The 27,711-nt window shown below is 42.3% G+C and overlaps 2 protein-coding genes and 1 long non-coding RNA gene across 3 annotated transcripts in view; 2 read left to right on the top strand and 1 right to left on the bottom strand.

The window, feature by feature from the left end:
- Positions 1-17: 17 nt before the first annotated feature.
- eogt (EGF domain-specific O-linked N-acetylglucosamine (GlcNAc) transferase) lies at positions 18-15,529 on the top strand. The gene is made up of 16 exons (XM_053652563.1): positions 18-495; positions 1,838-2,055; positions 2,699-2,799; positions 3,294-3,402; positions 3,555-3,649; positions 4,911-5,015; positions 5,528-5,634; positions 6,126-6,229; positions 7,779-7,871; positions 9,452-9,523; positions 9,991-10,077; positions 11,055-11,123; positions 11,368-11,429; positions 11,558-11,677; positions 12,947-13,049; positions 13,829-15,529. Exons 1-16 carry the CDS (start codon positions 483-485, stop codon positions 13,973-13,975), a joined length of 1,605 nt encoding a protein of 534 aa, XP_053508538.1. The 5' UTR covers positions 18-482; the 3' UTR covers positions 13,976-15,529.
- LOC128624812 (uncharacterized) overlaps positions 13,872-27,711 on the bottom strand; it is a 31,627-nt gene continuing 17,787 nt past the window's right edge. The window contains exon 3 of the long non-coding RNA XR_008388860.1: positions 13,872-13,969. This is a non-coding gene — a long non-coding RNA (uncharacterized LOC128624812). The remainder of the gene's footprint in view (positions 13,970-27,711) is intronic.
- The window catches only part of tafa4b (TAFA chemokine like family member 4b), a 50,297-nt gene continuing 44,543 nt past the window's right edge, over positions 21,958-27,711 (top strand). The window contains exon 1 of the mRNA XM_053652565.1: positions 21,958-23,794. The gene's annotated coding sequence lies outside the window, so the exon portion shown is untranslated. The remainder of the gene's footprint in view (positions 23,795-27,711) is intronic.

The raw sequence follows: 27,711 nt of genomic DNA, 5'->3' as shown, positions 1-27,711 counted from the left end.
TTAATATGAATTAAAATTTTTATTTATTTATTTATTTTAAAAAAGAAAAATATTGCTTCTGTTAAAATGGAAACAGTTTGTATGAGACATAAACATTTACACGGTTTAGGACTGTTGCGTAATTTAGCAGGTTTTGTAGGTAAAATATATTTTCAGTCAAAAAAAAAACTAGATTAAAAAAAGATGTTAATTAATATACACAATATTTTTTATACATTTAATTTGGGGTTTTGTGTAGAAAGTTTGCAAAGATATACCAGAGACAGTGATTTGTGATTTTGAGATGATTTTACAATTAATATTTCAATAAAAACAAAAACTGTACATGAAAGTGTTAAATAAAATAAAATAAAATAAATGATTATATAAAAAAGGCGCTAGTGTTTATATTAAAGCCAGCTCTCGGGCGCCCCCTGTGCTTAATCCTGCATGCCGGCTGCTTCCGGTATCATGGCGACCTGCGTCTTTTACTTCACTTTCCTATGATAAAAATAGGTAAGTTACTATTCATGTCGTGCTCGTTCCTGTTAATTTATTCACGTTTTCTACTTTAGTGGTGTTTTAAGCAGAGTTAGAATCCCAAAGCACCTTTTTTTGTGTTTGAGTTTATAAATATCCAGGCGGGGGAAGTTAACCGGAAAGCAGGCGGTTATGGTGGAGAGCCGCAGCTACTGGCAACCGTCACTATGGTGGCGGCGTTTTAAAACCCAGCCCGCGTGCACTGACTTTATCACTCTGGCAGCGTCCACAATGATGCTCTAGTCTGCTATGTAGGGTGTCAAAATAACACCCTAATGCAGTAGTAGCATCACTAGATAGTAAACAAAGCAAGTTATTGGAATGGTGATTGGAGTAAATTAATAAATGAATAAGCAGTCATGCTGCTTTCATGTGTGTGTGAGGGGAAAATGATCCATTTTAGAAATGTACCAAGCCTTTTGGAGAATTTTCAGCAGCGCAGAGTGAACTTATGAAACTTCTTCACTTCTCTGTCGAAAGATAGAACTGAAAGTTAACACTTCCCTAATGGACAGTGCAGTGATTTTAACCTACTGACACATCCATGTACCATAATTACACTGTGTGAGTAGAATAATGATATATAACATGGCCTCGCACCTCCAGGGTTGAGGGTTTGATTCCTGCCTCCGCCTTGTGTGTGCGCATGGAGATTGCATGTTCTCACCCTTTTTTTCAGGGGGTTTCCTCCGGGTACTCCGGTTTCCTCCCCCAGTCCAAATAACGTGCACAGTAGTCTGATCGGTGTTTCCGAATTGTCCGTAGTGTGTGAATGTGTGTGATTGTGCCCTGCGATGGGTCGGCACCCCGTCCAGGGTGTCCCCCGCCTTGTGGCCCGAGTTCTCTGGGATATTCTCCAATGAATTAGCGTCGCATGAAGTCACTGGTGAGTGTATTTAACGTGTTTCGTACACGTTTCAAACTGGTGACCGATAAGGTCAGAGTGTCTAAACGTGCAGTGAATGAACACGGCATTTAAAACCTCAGCAACATTGCTGGACTTGATAGCACAATATTTATTAAGGTAGAACAGTATTTGGTTTGGGATGTAGAACATCTGGTTGGAGAACTTGTTTGTTTTTTTGTTTTTTTTTGGCTGATGAATTTCCTTGAGTTACAGCCTTGAAGACTTAAACAATGGTAGGAAAAAGGTCACTAATGCTTCCTGTGTTATGAGCTGAGCGAGTTAGATCCGTTCATTCACAAGTTCCCACGCTGCAGCCTGACTCAGACCTTCACAGTAGTCGGACCCTGTAGTCTGTCTAACCTCTCTCTCTCTCTCTCTGTCTCTGTCTCTCTGTGTTCCTCTCTCGGGTAGGAGAGCGAGTCGGTGCAGACGGCCGGAGCTGTGTGTGTGTGACTATGCCGTTATTTCTGCTCTTCACTCTCTGCACTTGCTCTGGTGCTATTGGTGATCCTCAGCCACTGCTAAACTACAGCTCTCTGACCCTGCCGGACCTCCACGTGCCCTACTTCCTGCACAGCAACACACACGTGGCCAAAGTTTGCGGAGACGATCCGCTCTGCCCGTTTAAAGTAGGAAATTCTCTCTCTCTCTTTGTGTGTGTGTGTGTGTGTGTGTGTGTGTGTGTGTGTGTGTATATATTTTTCCCTTGATTTTTCAATACATTTTCTTTAATAAGCTGCAGTATCCTGTATTACGAACCTCTAAACTGAGTTTGATGATAAAGGTAAAAAATCTAAAGAAATCTGTCAAAAGTGTCCAATTGGAAAGATTAGTTTCTCCCGCTCCATGTAGATGGTAATTATTGAAATGAAATCATGATGCCAACGATATCTCAGAAACGTGTATCGTGACATCATTGATCATGATGTCAATATTATATCATCATATCGCCCAGCATTAATAATCATTTTTGTTTAAATTACATCTAAAATTTGACACATCTAACCCAGGAATAGAGAAATATTCTAAATGATTTTATTATTATTATTATTATTATTTTTTGGAACAATGAACTGCTTTAATTCTGTATCGTTGCGTTTTGATCTTTAATCCTGAGCACAACGTGACGATTGTGAAGTAACCTTGTAACCTCGAAAAACTTCCTTTATGAAACCATTACGCACCCACGGTCCTGCTTTTTTTCTTCACATTATTAATAACGGAACGTTCTCTGGAGGCTTTGTAACTGCATATTTTCCGTGCTGTCTGTAGGATGTTCTGTCACAAACACGGTCGTGTTGGGGTTACGAGAAGGGCTGCCTTCCCGAGCACAGGTTCAGCTTCCCGATTTGCCCCAGCGTGGACTCGGCATGGTGAGATCAAATAGAATAATCATTCCTGGTGAAGGAATTTAGTCTAGGACTAAAGAGCTTGTTTTGAAGACTGTACGGTTTTTTTTTTTCCTCCTATATCGATTAGTGCTTGTCGTGGTGGTTCAACAAAAAAAATGACATTAAACAACAGAAATGTAGATTATATGAATATTCAAATTGGAAACACCCACACATTATACATGTGATAAACCAAGGTTACATGGCTTATATTTGCATATTAGGACACGATTGGCTCTTATATTTTATGATGCAATAACAGTTGTTCAAACTCGGCTCACGTTTTCCAGACTGGTTTCGAGCTGTGTAGTCTAATGAATTATTATTTAATCTAGAAAAAAACACAAATAATCATTTAAGAAAGTTAATTCCGGAAAGAAAATGAGTCCTTATTGGTGGAGTAATGTAGTCCAGCATTAAATCACTTATGCCTATGTCTTTGTGTGTGTGTGTGTGTGTGTGTGTGGGGATCGAAGGGCACGCTCAGTGCAGGCAGCTCAGGAAATCTTCTGGAAGCAGGCCGACTTCGGCTACGTTAAAGAACGTCTGAGCGAGATGAAGACTCTCTGCCAGCCTTTAACTCCCGTAAACAGATTTCCTCTCATTCTCAGTTCTGTGCTCTCATGGTTTCCTTTCTCTTTGGCTCTGAAGAAACTGCTATTATTTCATACGACCGGTAGAAGTTCAACTGGAATGTGACACACTGTTCTGTGTCCTTCACTCTTTTGCCGTTTCAGGGGGAATCCTCTCTGAAGTGCACGAGCCACCTGCGCTACTGCAGAGCCACCAACCTCTATCTGGACCTCCGGAAGCCCCGCAGGGGTCATGAGAGGTTAGTGACCGTGGTGAGAGTCAACAAGGTGGTGAGAAGGAAACGGACAGTGCGAAAAAGCTGTCCATCTGTTTGTAAAGCTCGTGAAGACAATGCATTGTGCATTTTGACTCGATCTGCTGTATACGTCATGACTTTAAAAAAAAAAAATATTTAACCCAATACTACTTAGAGTTTTTTTATGTGACACATATGCATTCTGCAGACAGGTTGTATTTTAATTTAAAAAAAGTTTGACTTCTTCATAGGGATTGACTAATTCAGAGGCCACACCTCCTTCATTGGGACTGACAGATACAGAGGCCACACCTCCTTCATTGGGACTGACTAATGCAGAGGCCACACCTCCTTCATTGGGACTGACAGATAGAGGCCACACCTCCTTCATTGGGACTGACTAACTCAGAGGCCACACCTCCTTCATTGGGACTGACAGATACAGAGGCCACACCTCCTTCATAGGGATTGACTAATGCAGAGGCCACACCTCCTTCATTGGGACTGACAGATACAGAGGCCACACCTCCTTCATTGGGACTGACTAATGCAGAGGCCACACCTCCTTCATTGGGACTGACAGATACAGAGGCCACACCTCCTTCATTGGGACTGACTAATGCAGAGGCCACACCTCCTTCATTGGGACTGACAGATACAGAGGCCACACCTCCTTCATTGGGACTGACTAATGCAGAGGCCACACCTCCTTCATTGGGACTGACAGATACAGAGGCCACACCTCCTTCATTGGGACTGACTAACTTAGAGGCCACACCTCCTTCATTGGGACTGACAGATACAGAGGCCACACCTCCTTCATAGGGATTGACTAATGCAGAGGCCACACCTCCTTCATTGGGACTGACAGATTCAGAGGCCACACCTCCTTCATTGGGACTGACTAATGCAGAGGCCACACCTCCTTCATTGGGACTGACAGATACAGAGGCCACACCTCCTTCATTGGGACTGACTAATGCAGAGGCCACACCTCCTTCATTGGGACTGACAGATACAGAGGCCACACCTCCTTCATTGGGACTGACTAACTCAGAGGCCACACCTCCTTCATTGGGATTGACTAACTCAGGCCACGCCTCCTTCACTGAGACTGACAGACACAGAGGCCACGCCTACTTTAGGAGACTAAGACTGAGACCACACCTCTTTTACTAAATTTGGGTATTGTATAGTACAAGACAATTACAGTATGATAAAAAAAACTCTCTCTTGCTCTGTGTGTGTGTGTGTGTGCGCGCAGGTATAATGAGGATTTCTTGCAGAAAGGTGAGGTTGGGGGTCGCTGCAGACTGAACAGCGGGGCGTTGGGGGCAGAAGGGCAGCACAAGAGCCCCCTGCAGTCCTGGTTAGTATGACGCTGTCCAAAATTAAATTACCACGCTAACGTCCAGCGGCTGAGCTCTGAGACCCGGATTAACCCGAGTTAACCCCGAGTTAACCCCGATTAAATTAGACCGTTAGTGGAAGTCGTATTCTCAGTGGGGAGAAAATTTTTTTCTATAATTGTGCAGGTATAAATCATTCAGACACAGATGTGAATAACGTTAAGTTTTGCACAAATCGTCGTACAAATATCACATTATTAGAAAAGCGATGCAAATAATAAACGATTGAGGAAAATTAACACTAAGGTCAACAAACATAAGAGATGTCTCCTATCCACCTAGTTATTAACCAAAAATAACTAGAACTAAAATAACTCGCCTCAGAATTTAAAATAATGAAAATATCAAGACAGACAGGACGACGGTTATCCTGTTATCCTCTTAAGAAATATTTTGTAGATTAAAGACCTACCATTTACTCGGTTCTAGCCCAGTCAGCCATCTTGGATGACCCGTGACCTTCTTTCCCCAGGTTCGCCGAGCTGCAGACGTACACGGAGCTCGACTTCCACCCCGTTGACGACGGGCGCTGTGACATCATCGTCGAGAGACCCACGGTCTTCATGAAGCTGGATGCAGGTAGGAGTTTGTATGATTGGATTAGAAACGATGTTTAAAAGAGATACGTTTTCAACATCATGCCCGTCTGCCATATCTCTAGCGGACGTCTGCTTACCGCTTAAAATACCGTGTGAAAATGACGCGGATTTTAAACTGCAGCCGTTACACCAGAGCATGTGTAAGAGTGAGACTTTCTGTCACTGGTGTAAGAAGTAGCTCCGGTAACTCGCGTTTTCCGGAAGCTTTCGTGGTATCCGTACGCCGCACAAGGACGCTGGTAAATTTTTGGGAAAACCGTTCGTGCTTCCCCCAGGAAAAGTAGTTCCAGCTCAAAAAGCACAAACGATACAGATTTCTAGTTTCATTTACAGCGCACTTTTCACATAAACCTTTACTGACCGAATTCAATGAAACGCTGTGTTTAACACATGATTTTAGATTCTCAACATTTGTTATAATGCTTAGTTTTTCAGTAACCTTTGATCTTCAGGTCCGTGTTTACTTTCCAGGTGTGAACATGTACCATCACTTCTGCGATTTTGTCAACCTGTACATCTCTCAGCACCTCAACAACTCATTCAGCAGAGACATCAACATCGTCATGTGGGACACGGTATTAAACACACACACACACACACACACACACACACACGTTTCTATCCTTATGAAGATTAAAGGTATGCTACACCAAATGTTAAAGTAGATGAAGGTCAATTAAATTAAAGGTAAAGTAAATGAAAGTAAAGTAGAGTACTCAGTAAACATGTTTTCCTCTCATGGGAACCGGCCAAATGTCCCCACAATGTCAAACGTATCAGAAACAGACATTACACCCTATATTCTAAGGTTTTCAAACAATCGGCTCATTTGAAACACTCTAAAATTAGAAAATGTACGTGAGAAATAGCTATAGCCGAATTGTGAATGATACGTGAAGTAAATATTTGTGCGTTTTATTTTTACTGGAGACAATCCAGACTTAACTGGAGAAAGCATATACCTCACTTTAATTGAGCTAGCATTTTCTCTCTAATTGAGCTAGCATGACCAGACGGTATATATTTCCAATAATTAATTATAGCACCGTTTAAGAGTCTTTATCTACAGGTTTAACCACTATTTAGACTCCCATTAGGCTCTGAGAGCGGCCAGTTAATATGTACTTAAATGCTAAGATTCGGGTCTTCGGATGGAAGACCTGCTAAATGTCTCTCCTTTAATCTGATGCCTTTTTTGCTTTGCACTAACACGGATTTAAACGCCACTAAAACAAGAGAAAATGAGTGTTTAAAAACGTACAACTTTTGACGTGGTGTATCTGCGATAACTTTTGCACGAACTCAATCCTAACGTGTCCATTTGTGAATGTTTATGTTTTAAAGGTGTGCTATATTAGTGTTTATGGCAGTTTGGTGGCGAAGAGGAAAAAAGTTAGAACGTTAACAAGAACCCAGAATTTATAAGTACGCCCAGAATTTAGGCTGGTATGTAAGTATGGACACATGTTCGGTATAAAACCAGACTCGGACGCAGTTCAGACATTAGGCAGAGCTTCGTGCTGAATCTCGGCCTCGTCTAGAGCCGCTTTAAGGGTCAGGAGGAAACAGGGTGTAAAACTGTATGATTTATGGACAGTGCTTATCCAGGCTTCCATTCCTGAAATTGTTTTCCCTGTTCTAGGAAGAGGTTGAAGAATAATCAGGTGGAAAGGGTTCCTGTCTAAAAAAAAAATAATATTACTAAACTGATAATGCTACCAGGAGTGGCAGAATATTAAAGGAAAAGTGAAATGTATACATTTCTTTATGATGCTAAACTGCTAGCGTAGCTTTAAGCTTATTTACTGGTTAGCTACACATTAGACAACAGACAGCGCTTGTCTGGTTGATTACATTTGGGATACATTTATGTAAATATATTTTTTTTAATTACATCCATATTTAATTCATTGTGCTTCTGGAAATCAAGCAGAAGTTTTCTGTACTATATTTATTGTTACTGATTACAGTCACTGCAAATAAGTAGATTAAATGATGGTGCGTTTCATTAAATGAAATTAAGTAGCCTAAAGAAATGATCACCTGCATTCAGCACTCTCTTTGTTTATTCATTTATTTATTTAGTCATGTATTTATTTGTTTATTTTTGTTGTTATAATTTAGAGTTTTTATGGTTATGGAGACCTGTTCAGCGAAACGTGGCGGGCTTTCTCTGATTACGACATCATACACCTCAAAACCTACGACACGAAAAGGGTAAGATTCTTCACTTCTCTACAAATGAAATCACATATCATAGATAACGATAAATCTAATCAGGTATTATCTGCTGGCATCTCTGGACTGTAAGATGCAATCTGCTGAATTCCATCCATCCATCCATCCACTCATCCAGCCGTCCAACCAACCATCTGTTCATCCATCCATCCACTCATCCACCCGTCCATCCATCCATCCATCCACTCATCCACCCGTCCATCCATCCATCCACTCATCCATCCGTCCATCCACCCATTCAACCGTCCATCCATCCATCCATCCAATCATCCAGCTGTTCATCCAACCATCCATCCAACAATCTGTTCATCCATCCATCCACCCATCCGTCCATCCACTCATCCACCCGTCCATCCATCCACTCATCCATCCATCCATTCATCCACTCATCCATCCGTCCATCCAACCATCCACTCATCCACCCGTCCATCCATCCATCCATCCACTCATCCACCCGTCCATCCAGCCGTCCATCCACCCATTCAACCGTCCATCCGTCCATCCACCCATTCAGCCGTCCATCCGTCCATCCACCCATTCAACCGTCTATCCATCCATCCATCCGTCCATCCACCCATTCAACCGTCCATCCATCCATCCGTCCGTCCATCCACCCATTCAACTGTCCATCCATCCACTCATCCAGCTGTTCATCCAACCATCCATCCAACAATCTGTTCATCCATCCATCCACTCATCCATCCATCCACTCATCCACCCGTCCATCCATCCACTCGTCCATCCATCCATCCATCCATCCATCCACTCATCCATCCATCAATCCATCCACTCATCCACCTGTCTATCCAACCTATCCAGCCAACAATCTGTCCATCCATCCCTCCAATCTGTCCATCCATCCAGCAACCTGTCCATCCATCAATGAGCCTGTCCGTCCATCCATCCATCCATCCATCCATCCAACAACCTGCCACTCCATCAGTCAACCTCCCCGTCCATCCATCAACCTGTTAATTCATCAAGCTTTCCATCCATCTATACATCCATCCATCCATCTATTCACCTATCCATCTATCCATCTATCCAGTCAACTCTTGTAATCCACTATCCAGCCATCCATAAACCTGTCCGTCCATCCATCTATCCATCCATTAATCCATCCATTTTCCGCCAACCCGTCCATCCATCCATCCATCATTCAATCCTTAAGCATTTTTGATATGTTCTCAAATTTAAAATTTTAAGATCTAACCAAAGAAAAGACAAAAGTGAATTGAGTATTTTATAGTGAATCTATGAGTATTTTATACAGGTTTAACAGCTTTATTGTCCGAGTGCACCTGCTTTTACTAAAGCGCTCGTTTAGAGTCTCATTAGCATCCGACAGTGAGGACTTCGACACTGATTTAGCTTTTTCATCTCGTTTGGTCAGAGGCAGTAATAATGATTAAACAGGTAGTAAATCATAAACTCCGGGTGTTACGATGCTGAAAGTGTACATCACCCAGAGAAATTCCGTAATGAAGTGTTACAGTGGTTGGAGCAGTTTGTGTTGAAGGCTGATGGTGTTTTTTTTTTTTTTTTTTTTTCCATCACAGGTGTGTTTTAGGGATGCATTTTTCTCGCTGTTACCACGGATGAGATACGGCCTCTTCTACAACACACCCCTGGTGAGAACCTGTTAAAAAAATGAATTCAAAAAGAAATCTCATCTCCTGTCTGGTTCGGCATCACACAACCTGGAAATTCTGAATCACGAATCGTGAGGGTTGTGTTTGTTTTATATGTATTAAAGTCGTGGCTTTGAGAGCCGCTCTGCTTCGCCCTCGTCTGTGTGTGTGCTCTACATACACACGGCTCTTTGTTGATGTATAGTTTTTTTGTGCCTTGAAGCGTGAAACGCAGACGTGTGTTTCGTTATTATACACACGTGAGGTCTCCTGATACATCTGTCTCTATGGTTAAAAAAAGGGCCTTTATATTCATGGCCATGAGCACCTGAGATGAATCTACAAATGATTTAGAGGTAAAGTGTTTGAAACATGAGTGTAGGAGTAGAAGAGGTTATGCTGAAGTGTGTGTGTGTGTGTGTGTGTGTGTGTGTTTTTGTTTGTGTGTGTGTGTGTGTGATTGACAGATCTCAAACTGCCACAGTGAGGGAATGTTTAGAGCATTTTCTCAGCATGTCCTTCATCGACTCAACATCTCACAGGAGGGACCCAAGGTAGCGCACTCACACACACACACAATGTAGTGAAAGGAACGGATGATAGAATGATAAGTGACAATCAGATCTGTGAAGGACTTCACGGGAAGAGCTACCATCCATCCAGTCATCTGTCGATCCATCTGTTGGTCGATTCAAGCTTCCATCCCTATATTCATCCTCTCAACCTTGCTCTAGTTCATCCATCCATCCATCCATCCATCCATCCATCCATCATCTTTCAAACCATCTATTGGTCGATTCAAACTTCCATCCAGATATTTATCCATTCAGCCTTGCTGTAGTCTGTCTGTCTGTCCATCCATCCATCCATCCATCTACCCATGCTTTTACCTTTCCATCTATCTTGTGACCTGGTCTGAAGTAGAGTGGAGAATATTCTGGATGAAACACACCGTGACACTCACTTCTCTGAGACTTCTGCTCTTCCTGTGCAAACATCTGGTTCCCTGTAACACACCAAAATTGATAATTGCGCGCGCACACACACACACACACACACACACACACATACACACACAAATCGACTTCTAGACATAAAAGATCCCACAACTGCACATCAGATATCTCATTATTAGGGTTTAATTAAAACGCACCACCACAAAACAGCCACTAGAGGGCAGCGCTGGATAACACAACTCCTGGTGTTACAGCCTGGGCCACATCATTCACCGAGCCACAGGATATTCAGACAATACGTTAACCACGACTGGAGCTTGGTTTGGTGAGTCGTGAGAGGTAGATTTTCCCTAAATAGACAAGTCAATCACGGTGGATTACTAGTGTTCTCTCCTAATTCATTCAGATGTTTAGAACCAGGAAAAAGTCACTGCAAGTTGATTAAACATTACCAAAAGAAAAGAATTTTGTCTTTTAAGTGATTTGAATCGTGGACTAACTTTGTTAGTAATAATAATAACAATAAGTAGTTTCATATTGTCAGTAAACTCTGTCCTGGCTGTGTCGCGTTGCAGGAGGACCGAATTCGGGTCACACTTCTGGCTCGGAGCACAGAGTATCGCAGGATATTAAACCAGCAGGAGGTGAGAGTGCGCGCACACACACACACACACACACACACACACTATCTCTCTGTCTCTGTCTCGCCCTCATTGATTTATCAATCCAGATTCTTAACTGTGCGTTTAAACTCTTATTTGCACTTGGCTCTTGGAATAAATCCCTGATTTAGTTTGGCTTCTGTCCATAAGACAGTCAGTTCTCATTAATCACCTCCTGATCCCCTACTGTGTGTGTGTGTGTGTGTGTGTGTGTGTGTGTGTGTAGCTCATAAATGCCCTGAAGACTGTGGCTTTATTTGAGGTCAAGCTGGTGGATTACAAGTACAAGTGAGTGACAGAGTCATCCTGCTTCTCATCTCGGTCATGATGCTTAGTGACAGCTGATTGATTGCACGTCTTTCTGGGTATTTCTTTGTGTGTGTGTGTGTGTGTGTGTGTTTGTGTGTGTGTTGCAGAGATATGCCGTTCCTGGAGCAGATCAGAGTGACTCATAACTCGGACATCTTTATCGGGATGCATGGAGCTGGCCTCACACACCTTCTCTTCCTCCCGGACTGGGCCGTCATATTCGAGCTGTACGTGATGATCACACACCGAACTGCTTCATGTTGATGATTATTAGTTTTGATTTATTTACTGAATTTAAAATTTTTTCGTGTGCGACCCTGAACGCAAGAAGAAGAAGAAGAAGAAGAAAAAAGAATCAGCCATCTTTGACTTCTTTCAAAAACCACTTTCAGTTCACTGTATGTGCTCACTACATGGGGTGTAACATACCAGACTGAAGACTGGACATTCTCTTTTAGGATTTTGTAGTAGAGAGAAGAATTCATGTTTCCTTCAATTATAGCAAGTTGTCCAGGCCCTGAAGCAGCAAAGCATCCCCACACCATCACACTGCCTCCACCATGCTTGACCGTAGGTATGACGATCTCTATGTGGAATTCGGTGTTTGGTTTACGCCAGATGTAACGGGACCGCTGTCTTCCAGACAGTTCCACTTTCGACTCATCGGTCCACAGAACAATCTCCAAAAAGCTTTTCAGATCATCAAGGTGTGCTTCGGCAAAATTCAGACGAGCCTTAATGTTCTTCTGGGTTAGCAGTGGTTTTCACCTCGTCACTCTTCCATGGAGACGTTTTCCCCCAGTGTCTTTCTGATAGTGAAGTCATGAACAGTGACCTCTATTGATGCAAGAGAGGCCTGTAGGTCCTTTGATGTTGTCCTTGGCTCTTTTCTGACTTCCTGGATGAGTCGTCGCTGTGCTCTTGGAGGAATTTTGGAAGGACGGCCACTTCTGGGAAGGTTCACTAATGCACCAAGTTTTTCCATTTGGAGATGACGGTTCTCACTGTGTTTCTTTGGAGTCATAGAGCCTTTGAAATATCTTCGTAACCCTTCCCAGACTCATGTATTTCAATCAACTTCTTCCTCATCATTTCTGGAATTTCTTTCAACTTTGGGATAGTGTGTTACTCGGTACGACCTTTTAACCGACTTCCTGCTGTTGAAAAAGTTCTATGTAAGTGTTGATGTGATTGAACAGGGTTTGCAGTAATCAGGCCTGGTTGAGTCTAGTCCAGCTGAACCACATTACGAACGCAGTTTCATAGATTTGCGGTTAGTTTTCCCCTGTAATTAATTAGTAATTACAGGGAAAACACAATTGTGTCATCATTGTTACATTTATTTAGAGCGCCACAAGGGTCATTTGTCCAAATAAGTGAGGAAATGCGTGTTTTAATCGACTTACGCTACGTGACTAAAGTAAAACATGTTTGAATTTGGCTCCCCCTGTGTTTGGGAGGTGACCTTGCGCCGTTTCTCTCCTGCTTTCTCGCAGCTATAACTGTCAGGATGAAAGCTGCTACCGCGATCTGGCTCGACTCCGGGGCGTTCACTACCTGACCTGGCAGAAAGCAGACAAAGTGCTTCCTCAGGATAAGGTACAATGATACAGAGCCTCAAAATCCACACACACACACACTTTCACCTGAGAATGGCAGTATTACGGCAGCTTTCTGGTTATTCATCTTGTACTGAAGAAGTCAGAGGTTCTTGCAGGTTGTCAGAGGTTCAGACACACACACACACACACACACACACACACACACACCCTCCCTCATCATCATCATCATTCTTGCTGTCATCTATATTTCCAATGACTCATACGCATATATTCTGGACAGCAGACTCATTTTCTTTTTGAAATTGTTTATGTACATATTTTTTAATATAAAAATATGTTTATTTAAGCATTTTCTTTTTGTCTATCAAAACTAATTTAACTGCAGAGAGGAGTAAAAAAAAAAAACCATAACATCATGTTATCCGCTTCTAGTCAGTTAGTAATTATTTGAAAAAATAATACTTCAAACTTTTTTAAAAAATGTAACAAAAAGATACCACAATATCTTAGAAAGGCGTACTGTGATGTGTTGTACTACGGCAAAAATGTATTATTTATTTTGGCATCAAGTTAATCCAGTGCCTTATTTACATCTCTGAGGTTGTTCAAAGACGACAGTAAACAAATTGTGATTTGGTTTGTTAGAGCTCTCATTTGGATATTTGCGTATACAAATATTATGATGATGATCAACCAAGAGTGTCTAACAGTTTATATTATATTATATTCCTACGCCGTCCCTTGTGTGTGTGTGTGTGTGTGTGTGTGTGTGTGTGTGTGTGTGTGTGTGTGTGTGTGTGTGTGTGTGTTTTGTAGGGACACCACCCTACACTCGGAGATCACCCAAAATTCACCAACTACACCTTCGACCCCAAGGAGTTCATGCGCTTGGTCATGCTGGCTGCAGATCATGTGAGGAGACACCGGGCATGGCGTTCCACACAGGGACGAGATGAGCTGTAGAACACACACACACACACACACGACTCAAACGCTTAGTGCTGATCCCGGATCAGAACTTGAATAAAACTCGTATTTATTTTGCATTTCAGAGCGATATGATGGATTTGGGAGGTGTGCGATTAAAGACAGGGGTTGGAAAGGATCTGAACACACACCGTTCGTTCACCGAAAAAGGACGAGGTGTTCTAGAAAGTTCTCTGGCCGTCTTCTCGACAGCACTGACGTAACCATCCGAATGACCGCAAATGAAATCTCTTAGATTTATATCAAGTGATGTCGAGAAGGCAAAAACGATCACGTGGAAATACCACAAACATCAACTCGAATTGAACTTTCCGATTGAGAAGTACGAGGTCATTTAGAGACATTTTTTCCTGGGTAGTACTCTATTTCTAGATATTTCTTCACATTCCGTCTCCTTTCAAGTCTGGAAGGTGTTTTTAAATCGCTTCAGTTGCTCAGCTAGTAATTGTGTCGATTTGTCGGCCGACAGAAGACGACGGTTTAAAGGTTGAAAGAGACAAAAGGTCTAAAAATAGATCCCAAAATTGTGTTATCATCTCTTAATGAGAAATATTATGTAAATTCGCCTATGTACGAGATATTTTTATATATACAAGAAATGCTCAGTGGACAATATTGTAAAAATCATCAACGTTATATTAGAATATTTTAGACGTGTTGTGCGGTGTGTTTTTGCTAACTCTAACACACACACGGTATTAAATTCTGTTTTGTTTTTTTGTGTGTGTGGGAAAGCTGCACTGAGGACCCAAGCTCTCCTGTATTAATGCAACAGCTTCACATTTTGTCTTCGCGACCGCAGAGATGTGTGTGCAGTGGACGAGTATTTCAGCGTTTTGTGTTTTGTGCTGTTGAGATACAACTCTGTCTTTATGTTAGACAGATGTGTGCAGCTTTAAATCTCCTCAGACCGAGGAATAGTTTAACCGCATAGTATTAAAATATATATATATATATATTGCAGCATGTGCTTACTGTTTTAGCCGCGAGTGCAATTTAGGAACGGACGAAGAAGCGTGTGTATTTATTGCGTCGTTATTGTGCTGTTGGGTTTTGCACGCGCGCTGGGTGATTTTGTCCGTGCCGTGTCGCGCAGAAGCGCGATTTGTTTGCATTGGAATGGATTTATTGCCATTTATATAGACTCGCAGTATTTATTTTACAGTAGCGCTAGTTTTCAGGTAGGTTTAGTGCTTCACTCTGACTGCGAAATTCACCGGCGTTCTGCAAAAATACGATTTATTGAAAGGATTCTACAAACAATTGGTCTTTTTAGACCTTTCGTCTTATTTTAGCCTTGAAATGATCTTGGCACGTAATTCGCTTCTCGCTAGAAATAAGCGAAATTATCCGCCAATGCTAAAAAAACAAACAAAACAAAAACAACGACAATTTCAAGCTGGAAATGAGACACAATGCAGAATAATATGTTTATTAATCTTATATTTGTTTTATTACAATCTCACTCTGTTCTCAAACGCTCCAGCGTCCCCGTCCCCCCAACATGCATTAACAAATTCTACAAACAACCCAGAATATATATATATATATATATATATATATATATATATATATATATATATATATATATATATAATTTTATTGCTTCTGACTGACGAATGTTTGACTGAATAATTCTACATAATAAATGTGTTGAGTTCAGCGACTGCTCTTATAAAAGATATCTTTGATATATCTCGGAAAAATATAGATGAATTCAACGAATATTTCTCTTTATTTTGTTTTTAAACAAACCTACGATTACGAAGCCTGTTTTTCTGTTCAATTTCAACCTGGAAATCGTCTTATTGTCCTATTGGTAGATCACTTAGCTTCTTCCAAGCGAAGCTGTTCTACCTGCCAGTAGAATACGCTTGAAATGACTAAACCTGTTTTGTCTAGAAATAGGCTCAATAGACTTACGTGCTATAAAATAATCTCATAAAGGGAAATATTAGATATTTTATGTCTTTAAGATATCTTCACTTGCTAAGATCATTATTTGCAGTGAATTCTTTGCGGTTCTGTCCGCTGTGGTCACCGTACTCGGTACTTTTCCTTGCCGCTGGGGTCGTAGTGTCAAGGAGACCTTGTTTTGTACCGTTACCGTGTGTCTTTTACCTGGGAAGGTGCATTTAGTGAAACTTGAAATGAACTTATTTAAATAAAAAATTTTTTTAAAAAAGCGCTTCCATTGTTTTCTCGCTTTCTCACCTTGAAAAATGTTTACGAGTTAGCAAATCAATAGTTTCAGAGCAAGCTGATCTCAAGGCAGGAAAGTTTTCTGCTTTGTGTGTGTGTGTGTGTGTGTGTGTGTGTGTGTGTAATTTCTAAAATTATTAATTGGACTGCTTCTGCTTGCAATCCCATTCGGCATCGCATTACTTTATCTGCTCGATATGAGCTATGAGTGCACCTCAAAGGGCACGAGTCCAGGCCTTACTGTCACCATCATTAATCTGCGTGACCTTAAAATCTCACCGCCATGTTTTTCTCGCTTAGATCTGGCTCTGTGACTCTTGGTGCACTAGATGGCAGTAAAAGACCACGAGTGATCTCTGAGATCAGACCGTTTTATCCTGCGTGAGACTCCCTTATGTGGAACGTGACTTGGGAGTTGCTCATGTTGACACAAAATGTGAGCGAGCTAAATAACTGAACGGTGCATGCTGCGTGATGTATACGGGTTTTGTTTTGGACGTATAGAATATATAATGTATTATTCTCAGTATAGTAGACTTGTACAGGGATCCATTTGGTGTTTAGGTGACACTTTTTTCAGGGTTTTACAAGACCTGTAAATACTAGTGATTTCTTTAAACGTTATTAAGCTGCATCAAAAATGCATGTAGGAGTTTTGAATGCAGTTATTGAATGCCAAACTCCATCCTCCATCCCAGTCACACACACACACACACGCCCTCTATTTTGTATTGGAGTGCACTATGTCCATACAGGAAGTGTTAGTCAGGGTGCCATTATTTTGAACCCCCTGACAAATCCACTATAATCTTGGACAATTTGATGATTAAGATATTCGATATGATGACATATTACACCTCGCCTCAGTACAATGTTCACCAAAGATTATGGTACTTAGTGGACTGTTTTTCTATTGGTGCTATCAAATCGATTTTTGAACCATTTTCCACTAAATAATTCATAACGGAAAAGTGTTTTAATTGACGTTACTCTTTTGTTCACAAGCCTAAATATTACATATATATAATCTATTATTAAAATATCTTTTCTCATCTCCTAGCTGTGATAAAAATAATTATAATAAAAGGCTAAATCTCCCTGAAATGAGTTATTATTATTATTATTTTTGGAGTTGCTGTTATAAATGTCCGTCCCGCGTGCTGCCGGGATGAGGCATGATGATGACGCTGCTTTACAGTACTGAACTGAATAAAAGCTGCCTGTCGTTTTATTGCTCGAATCAGTCAAAAAGTCTACGTCAGTCTTTATTCCTCTCTCTCCGTGGCCTAAACGAACCGCTCAGCATCACTCTCGTCCTCTTTCCTCCGCCTGCGTATCGATATTAGAAGAAATGAAGAAATGATCTCTGCCTGCTCTGAAGCTCACTGAAGCAGATCTTTCATTCTTTGGTTGTTTGTTTTCTTCCCATCGTCCTTTATCCGTCTCATGCCTTTTTGCCTTTCTATTTACGCAGTAATATGCGTTATCCTGTGTGTATTTATCCACGCCTTTATCTAATCTCATTTCATAAAGAGAGGAATATTCCCGGCCGTCGTGCGGAAATAAAGCGCCTCGACCCACGGCGTGAAGAAAAAACCTCCTGCTTTTCAGAGGATAAATGTGGAAATATTGATTTGAGATGGACAAACTAATGTTCCTTGGGTTCCCGAACCCCCCGCCCTCTCTTTGTCAGCCTTGAATTAATTTATGAGCCCAGTTTCATGACGTCATAACGATGAGAGTGACGTAACGGTCGGTGAGATTGCGCTTCTCTACGCTGGATGTTGTTTATTTCACTCAGTCTGTAACAGTCTCAGAGTTTTTTTTTTTTGTTGTTGTTGTTTCTTTGTGATTGTTACGCCCAAAAATGCTTCATTTTGTTGCGGCTTTTTAACAAAAATTTCTGGACGTTTTTTGTGCTTTCAATTATTTATTTATTTCCCCCCGGAAAACTACTTGAATGGGCGAAATTGTCGCGCGCGGTCTTTCCCGGTGATGTTTCATGGTAAATGAGACCTTTTAGCTGTTCGTCGTATGTGGATCGACGAGGGCTTTGGCTGAACACGCGTCGTGATGACGTCACGCGACGTGTCTTGGCCCGAATCTGCGGGAAATCTGCGGTGATTCTGCAAAATCACAAGCTCCTCTGAATACTGCGGAGTTTGCTCGCTTTTGCGTTCGTTCCTGCGGACGTCCGGGTCTGCTGTATGAGAAACGGGCGGGACGTGGTTCGACCCGTCTCGGATCGTTCGGTTTCAGTAGCGTAATTCAGCGAGGGGATTATTTACAACACGCCAAACCCTTACTAACCAGACGAAATTCTTTATGTGTTTTCCTCTTGGCAGCCATCTGACCCATCGTCCTTTCATCCTCTTCTAACGCGTATGTTGTTATATACGTACAGTATGTTAAGCTACTAATCACTGTGGTAGGCTTGGAGCTGTCCCTGCTAATGGTTTACTATAATCCAAATGCTTTTTTTTGTTTTTCTAAGGGAGGATTGATGGCACTTGTTGTGCAGTCGTCTGGGATCACACACGTGCATTTGTGATCCTCTACATCCTTCGTCCAGTATCCAGTTTAATGACCTTTCCAGCTGGAACTCACTAAACCTGGCCATTAAGCCTGGACGGCTCCTCAGACTGTAATTTCTATGGCCAATCAGGTGTTCTAGAGCAGGGGTTCTCAAACTGGGGTCTGTAAAGCATTGGCGGGTTTTCAAAATGTATTTATTTATTTTTAGCTACACTGCTGGAAATCACAGCCCACCATTATTAAAGCCGTTTTTTTATTAACTTGTTTGACTGGTCACTTCAAATGGGTTTCGTTTAAATCTCGAGAAAAACAAGAAAGCCAAGAACATGGAGCATAACGTGTGTTGTCTGTGGAATATTCCGGATTAAAGAGCTGTACGGCTTTAATAAATAGGCAAAATACCATTGTTCACATTTTAAAAAAGTGCTCATGAAATAATTGATGTATATATTTACATTTACAGCATTTAACTGATCCCAAAAGGTTTGAGAACCACCGTGACGACAGTGACGTTTTTTTGGATTTGCTCTGTACTCTTCTGGGACGTTCCCCTTCTGCACCGCATGATGAAACGCCGAAATTTTGTTGACGTACTTGTACGAGAACTCGTAATGAAGTCAAACTTGTGAGTGGTTCTGAAACGAGGCCCGTGTCGGTGAAGTGTAAAACACGCCGTGTTCGGTCTAGTCAGATTTATGAGCGGTTATAATATTACATTCGCCCTGAAAGAGAAAACTAAAACAGATCTTCAATCTTTGAGCACTGAGCACAATAGTGGGCTTGTAAGAGGATGTTTTACTCAAACAGCTCCGATACGCAGCTATTAAATCTAATCTACTGTATCAGTCCAGACACTGAGTCATCGAACGGGGCGGCCTTGGCTATTATGGGACATATGGTAATACGGGACATGCAAATCATCGGCCTTAAATTACAAAGCGGTTCTTAATTGTTCTTGCAGGAAGGACACGCATCATGTAGGACACTGTGGAGCTGAGCTCAGTGAACGGATATGAATCATACACGCACGTGTACAAACCAGATTCAGTGCCCAGTTCCACTGGGTTATGTATATTGAATAAGAAGAAATGAATTTCTCCGTATGTTAAATTAAAAAAATAAAAGAAAGGGATACAATACAACGATAGCGGTAGATCAAAAATAATGGCTCGAGCACCATTCACCACGTATAAATTCTATTTTATTACATACACACAGTGTATAAATGTACACATGGCCTGGATAGACCACGTGCAATAACTATGTTAGTCTTTTTTTTATGCCAGAAATAGTCATTAAGCAGTTTTAGTACTTGTATATAAATATATAAGTAACACAGAAAAAAACAAAATGGCTGCCGTGAATAAATATATATGCTACGACATTATTTAACTTAATAACTGCTTCTATAACACGATCGTGTCCGCTTCAAGCGGCCGATTTCCTATAATACCTGAATACAGCATGTATGTAGGTATGTTTATTACATGCTTATAACGTACATTTTTAAAAAAAAATTATAGTACTGCGTAGAACTGGTTCTTTTTGTAATTTAAATAAATAACACTGACTAGAACAGACAAAACAAAATGGCTGCCTTAAATAAATAGATAGGCTAGAATACACTGTAATAAGCCCACAGAATGGAGTGGCGATATGCAAATTGACCCTGAAATGGACCAATCAGGAGTGCTCGTTAATGAAAAGAAAAAAAAAGAGGACTTTCAGAGAAGCTGACTGATAACCTAAAGATTCCTACAGTATCCTTTACGCCTTTTAAAGTTCAATAGCACATGACTCGCTCCTTTAGTCAACGTGTAACTCGTCACCTCGTGCACTTTCCTCTTCTTGTCCAAATATTTTGCGCCTCTCGCCACATCATCACCGCGATATGTACACCGTCCCCCCTCCCCCCAGTACATACCGGATGAAACGTGAAATTGGACAGCGTGTTTTGGCCTTGGAAAAACAAGTCATAAAAAAAAAAAAAAGAAAAGAGAAAGAGCATGGCAAGGTTGTGTGTGGTTAATATTTTATAAGGCGTGCCTTAAATGTCTGGCCTGAAAAAAGATATTCAGTGTGTGTGTGTGGGGGGGGGGGGGATAATAGCGTTGCAACATAGGAGGCCAAATCAGGGTTTTTGAAAAGGAGTTCACCTGCGGAAAAGCACTTTTCCTATCGCACGAGTAGGAACTTCAGTGTAAAATTCAGGAATGTTAGAGGGGCGTGTGCTGAACGTTTTGCACTCCAGGACCAATTCTTGAACAAACAGTGTGTTATTGTAGCATAATAACTGATTATTTTCACTCTAAATCTACTCAAGCCCTTTAGATTTATCATCCCAAAACCTCATCCACTCCATTTTGGGGAAAGAACTGTCCAATCAGTTCAATAAATCAACGGGTCCAGGGTACGAGTGTAGGAAGTAGCGTGTTTAAGCTTTAAAGGATTTCGGTGGAGGGACGGTTGATGAATGGTCGCTTGATTACTATGAGGATGTAGACCGATCCTCAGATCTCTAAAAAACAAAGAAAGAAAGAAAGAACGTGCAATAGATGCCTCTTTTAAAATGGTTTAAGATCCATCTATTAAAACCCACGGGGTCAAGACTGGAAACCTGTGCCATGGAAGAACCGTATTTGGCGTCCATAAAGAATTCTGAATGGATGGTTCCGTTAAAAGATTTGAACCGTCTTTGTGTTCTGCGGCATCGCTCTGATTCTAGCACCATTAAAGACTCTGGACTTAGCCAGGGTGAGTACACTGGGGGGAAAAAAGCTTCATTAGCCAGGGTAATTCAAATGTGTACATCGGTTCCACGTAATCGAACTGAGTTATTAACGCAATTTTCTTTTTTGTGGTAGTGGAGTTCAAGCAACAACATCTTGAACTCCACTATCTCACTCGCGGTAAGGATCGAACCCAGGTCACTGGCGCTTCTGTAATAGCCACGTCACGTATGTTCATCACGGTAAGCTACACTGTAATTATACTCCTCTTACAGCTCCTGTCAGTGCCAACATCCTCGCGACATTTCAGAACGTCTACGTTAATTCTATTCGAATTGATCACGCCCACTCTGTATAATTCAACCTAGCAATTACAGCCTTGTTTAAATGACGTCACAGTATAAGCATGAAACATCATATTTTTATCCAAACTATATATAATGTATTCTATTAAATCTGACCGACCACAAATCCCCCCTGCCTTTTTTTTTTTTTTTTTTTTTTGGAAGAAACTGATGATTGGCCCCATAGAAACGTATTTAATTCGTTGTATAAATAATCTTCTCCCACTATGAATGGTTACACGATTCATTGGTTCATTGTGGTAACATCATCATCATGATCAACATCAACAACAACAACAACGACAACAAACCTATTAGGTTATTGACTGGCCACTTCTAAAACCCGATAAAGACACGACACAAATAAATAATGTTAGGTCTAATCTAACTGTGATTACAGAGTGTTTCAAACGCGCATAAATTCTGATTCTATTCGCCCTGCTTAAAAATGTAAATGAAATCTGATCATTAGAAGGTCCTGTTACTCTGAAAGGGGTCTCTGGTTACTGGAGAACACACCTGACTCAGTTAATCCCCTAATTAAGAGGCTGAGTAAATTGACTCAGGTGTGTTAGAGAAGGAAAAACACTAAGCTGTGCAGAACAGAGTGGGTTCTCTGGGATGTTTTCTCCAGGAGCTGGGGTCAGAAGGTGAAAGGTTCTTCTGTGGCGTATATACAGTACGGTACTGTTTAGTAAGTATCCTAAGTATGCAGCCCTGGATATACCAACACTGTAGTCTATTATCGTTTATAAACAATGAAGTATTCAAATAGTAGAATATTGGTTGTTATACTGAATATTGATGCTGGCTGGAGGTTTATTACACTAGATTGTGGTTCTGAGGTTACGATAACTCTTTTTTGGGTGTGTTTCTGGCACACTGTGGAGTGCAGTAGTGTGTGGCCTTGTGTGCGGTTTGGGACGCGGCCCCTGTCGATCAAAATCTGATCTAAAATTGATGGGAAAACGCGCGCGGCTCATTTCAAGGTGTGATTGAGTATCGATATCATCATCATCATCATCATCTCTGACATGATACAAACGTGTCACCGCGTCCAGCGCGAGGCTGTAACGAGATGTAACAAACAAACTAAAAAAAAAGAATCGATCGCTCGAGATCTTTTTCGTGCACGCGGATAAAAAACTCCATCACATACAGAGAGAGAGAGAGAGAGAGAGAGAGAGAGAGAGAGAGGCACGGACGACACGTGTCATTCTGACTGATGATGACAAAATGTCTGACCCCCCGGGTGTTTAACGGCATTTCGTTCTCTCCCCCCCGCCCCCCAAACACCGGTTCACTTCAACGCCTCGAGAGCTATGACATCACTAATCGCGGCGAGTTGAAAAAAAAAAAAAAATCGCGTGGGAGGAGGGGAGTGCGGGGTGTAGAGCGCGAGCGCGGGGTGTAGAGCGCGAGAGCGAGGCGCACGTGCGCGGAGAGGGCTTCACTCGGCGGAGTTCGCAAAAATTCAAATCCAGTTCGAATCGATCGCGAGACGCAGCGCTGCTCACCAACGGACCTCCTCGCGCGCGACCCACACAGCACGAGGCGACCGTTGAAGACTCACGGACGCGACTGGAGACGTTTCGAGGGTCGTCTTCTCCCCTGTTATTTATTATTATTCATATTTTTTTTCTTTTTTTAAATGTTCTGAACGGATTTAACTTCTTCGCTTCTCCCTTTTTTTTGGTAAACGGAGACATTTGTTTTTCAACGTAACGTTTTTTTTTTTTAAAAAGGCGTTTTATCTTCAGTCTTTTTCCTGTTTTCTCCTGTGGTGAAAGGAAGAAAACAATTTTAAAAAATATAATAAACACAGAGCGCGTGACCATCACCACCACCGCCGCCTCTTTTCCCTTCTCGCGCACAATTCTGGCCGCGATGGACCGGCGGCCCCCGCAGTTAATCCGGAGCGGAGGAGAAAGTGCGCGAGCTCACCGGAAACGAGCGAGGATGCACCTGCTCCACTAGACAGGACGGTAAGTCTGGTGTTTTAAACATTTTTATTTTTATTTCTAATCCAATCTGAAAGTGTTTATTATTATTATTTTCCTGCAACATTTCAGCCGCGATTGTTTCATCCATACGGAAACTTTAAAGCTGTGGCGCGCGCCGACACGGAGCTCCGTTTCTCGTTACGTGTTTTAAACCGGCTCGGGTTTAACGCGTGGACGCAACAAAAAAAAAATGTCGCGGGAGAAGATTCCGTACAGTTTGCCTCGAGCGCGCAAGCTCTAGTGGAGGACGCACGCGTCGCGCTCGGGAGCTTCACACCGGAGAGACCGCGTGCGCTCGTGGTTTACGCTTTTATCTCCCTCGCGCGCCGCTTCTTCCCCTCCTCTCCTCTCTTCCTCGCGCGCTTCCTTTCGGACGGGGCGCGAGCTGAGCTGTGCGATAAAGCCCAGGCGGTGACCAATGGCCTCGCGCGCACACGAGCCAGCAATTATGTCAGCCTAACCCGCGCGCTGTTTAGGTAAAGAGTGAAATAAAGTACATAAAATGAAGTATTGAAACGGCGAGCAACGGCTCATTTGTATTAATCACCGATTTCAACTCACACACGCGCGCGCGTCCTCTCTCTCTCTCTCTCTCTCTCTCTCTCTCTCTCTCCTTATGAATGTTGTTTTAGATGAATGGTGATGAACGATTCTTTCCTTCCCCATCATGTAAGGTTCAGGTTAGTAACAAGTCCAAAACTCGTTATTTTAAATGTATTTATTATTATTATTATTATTATTATTATTATTATTATTATTATTATTATTATTATTTAGAATTATTACAAATTAATTTGGGGCTCTCGTGCCAATTTACGGATATTTACAATGCGACGTTACTTCAGGTGACATGTTTAATGAGGATAAAACACACACGCACACACACACACACACACACACACACATTTCATGCAGTTTTAATAATCTACAGTACAGTCATAGTTACACATAGAGTGAGTGTAATTGTGTAGGTTAGTTTCTCTCTCTCTCTCTCTCTCTGTCACACACACACACACACACACACACACACACACACACACACACTCATTTGCTCCCTTGTGGCCTATGTATGGGACAGAAGAGGCCTGCTGCATGTTAATTGGTGCAGTAATGAGATCATGAGCGTGGCGTGTTGGAACTATCCGTGTTGACCAGCATGCCTCTCGCCCTGCCCTTCTCTGTTCTCTGTCACTGTGAATATCGTGAAAAGGGGGATTCATTATTTTTGCACGGGAAATGTAAGACACCCACAGCACGAGCGATGCGGAGACTGGAGCATGTGAGCACCGAACTTGATTCTCGTTAAGAAGTGTGCAGCGTGACCTGCAGACAGGACTCGGCTCTCGTGGACAGACAGGGACGCAAACACAGTCGTGTCTTTCATCGGGGCCTTGTGTGTTGCGCCGCTGTGCCTCCGGTGAGAGCGCTGGAGACAAAAGAAAAGAGAAAGAGAGAGGGGGATAGAGCTCTCTTCATTTCTCAGCTGGAGGTGCAGAGTCCCTCGTTCAGATTCCTTTCAGCACGCTGCGTTTCATCTCGTCTTGCATCTCTGCTCTCCTCTTTTCTTTTTGTTACTTTTAGTTACCTTTTTTTTCCGTTTCTTTATTCTTTTCTTTTCTTTTTGTTTTATGTGCAAGCCTGAATTACAATAGATGGATGACAGAATGTGAGGAGACAGGTGTACATATGGAGGTCGCTTCCTTCAGTATATCTCTATGCAGTCCTCTCCTCTTCTCTTCTCATCTCTCCTTTCTTCTCCTTATCTCTCCTCTCCTCATCTCTCCTTTCTTCTCCTTATCTCTCCTCTCCTCATCTCTCCTCTTCTCTCCTCTCCTCATCTCTACTCATCTCTCCTTTCTTCTCCTCTTTTCTCCTCTCCTCTTCTCATCTCTCCTCATCTCTCCTTTCTTCTCCTTATCTCTCCTCTCCTCATCTCTCCTTTCTTCTCCTTATCTCTCCTCTCCTCATCTCTCCTCTTCTCTCCTCTCATCTCTACTCATCTCTCCTTTCTTCTCCTCTTTTCTCCTCTCCTCTTCTCATCTCTCCTCATCTCTCCTTTCTTCTCCTTATCTCTCCTCTCCTCATCTCTCCTTTCTTCTCCTTATCTCTCCTCTCCTCATCTCTCCTCTTCTCTCCTCTCCTCATCTCTACTCATCTCTCCTTTCTTCTCCTCTTTTCTCCTCTCCTCTTCTCATCTCTCCTCATCTCTCCTTTCTTCTCCTTATCTCTCCTCTCCTCATCTCTCCTTTCTTCTCCTTATCTCTCCTCTTCTCATCTCTCCTCTTCTCTTCTCTCCTCTCCTCATCTCTCCTCTTCTCTTCTCTCCTCTCCTCATCTCTCCTCTTCTCTTCTCTCCTCTCCTCATCTCTTCTCATCTCTCCTTTCTTCTCCTTATCTCTCCTCTCCTCATCTCTCCTCTCCTCTTCTCTTCTCTCCTCATCTCTCCTCTCCTCTTCTCTTCTCTCCTCTTCTCTTTTCTTCTCTCCTCTCCTCTCCTCATCTCTCCTCTCCTCATCTGTCCTCATCTCTCCTCTCCTCATCTCTCCTCATCTCTTCTCTCCTCATCTCTTCTCTCCTCTCTTCATCTCTCCTGATCTCTTCTCTCCTCTCCTCATCTGTCCTCATCTCTTCTCTCCTCATCTCTCCTCATCTCTTCTCTCCTCTCCTCATCTCTCCTCATCTCTTCTCTCCTCATCTCTCCTCATCTCTCCTCATCTCTCCTCATCTGTCCTCATCTCTTCTCTCCTCATCTCTCCTCATCTCTCCTCATCTCTTCTCTCCTCTCCTCATCTGTCCTCATCTCTTCTCTCCTCATCTCTCCTCATCTCTTCTCTCCTCTCCTCATCTCTCCTCATCTCTTCTCTCCTCTCCTCATCTCTCCTCATCTCTTCTCTCCTCATCTCTTCTCTCCTCATCTCTCCTCATCTCTCCTCATCTCTTCTCTCCTCTCCTCATCTGTCCTCATCTCTTCTCTCCTCATCTCTTCTCTCCTCTCCTCTTCTCTCCTCTCCTCTCTTCTTCTCTCCTCATCTCTCCTCTCCTCTTCTCATCTCTCATATCCTCTCCTCATCTCTTTCCTCCTCTCCTCTTCTCTCATCTCATGAGGACAGAGAAACAGAGCTTGTCGATAAGGATGTGTTGGACTGAAAGAGAAGAAACAGGTTGGTTGCTGTGGGTTGTTTTCTGACAGAGCGAGGTCTCAGGGTGGAACGTGTTCCCCGCAGGCTCTTTGTATTTGAGCTCGCACAGGAGAGCGAGCCAGAGGTTCAGGATCACACAGCAGAGGTTGAAATGCTGTCATCTTCAACTTCTCATCTCATCCTTTTTATCAGTCTCTCTCCACTTCTCTGCCCCAGTCTTGGATTAAACAGCCCCACTCGATTGCTACCTCCCTGTTTCTCTCTCTCTCTCTCTCTCTCCCTCTCGCTCTCTCGCTCCCTCCAGGATTTTGGATTTTGCGATTGCAGAAATGTATGCAAAATCAAGAAAACTGCAACATTCGGAGGAGCTTGCGATTTTTTTCAAAACGACCGCAGATTTTCCGCATATTTGGGCCAAGACGTGTCACATGACGTCATCACAACCCGCATTCAGTCAAAGCCCTCTTTGATTCATGTGCGGCAGACAGTACAGCTAAAAGATCTCACTTACTAACAAACATCACTGCAAATGGCTGTGCAAAAGAATTTCACAATCACATAAAAACTATGCAAAATCCTGTATGGACTCTCTCTCTCTCTCTCTCTCTCTCTCTCTCTCTCTCTCTCTCTCTCTGTATGATGTTTCTCCTTTGCAGTTTAATTGATCCTGAACTCTGCTTTGTATCAAAGACAGTCATGAATGCATTATTCCATCTGGGCCTCCTTCCCTGCCAGTTCACTGAGATTTTGCCTGATTGA

Source organism: Ictalurus furcatus, chromosome 21, assembly GCF_023375685.1.
Source record: "Ictalurus furcatus strain D&B chromosome 21, Billie_1.0, whole genome shotgun sequence".
In the NCBI taxonomy this organism is placed as follows: Eukaryota; Metazoa; Chordata; class Actinopteri; order Siluriformes; family Ictaluridae; genus Ictalurus; species Ictalurus furcatus.
Note: the sequence above shows the minus strand (reverse complement) of the source record. Positions and strands in the feature narration are given on the sequence as shown.

Excerpts from the sequence above, each read along its gene's own strand:
- eogt (XM_053652563.1), top strand. Across the intron at positions 5,016-5,527 it reads AAGAGCCCCCTGCAGTCCTG|GTTCGCCGAGCTGCAGACGT; the intron begins GTTAGTATGACG and ends TTCTTTCCCCAG. Across the intron at positions 6,230-7,778 it reads ACATCGTCATGTGGGACACG|AGTTTTTATGGTTATGGAGA; the intron begins GTATTAAACACA and ends GTTATAATTTAG.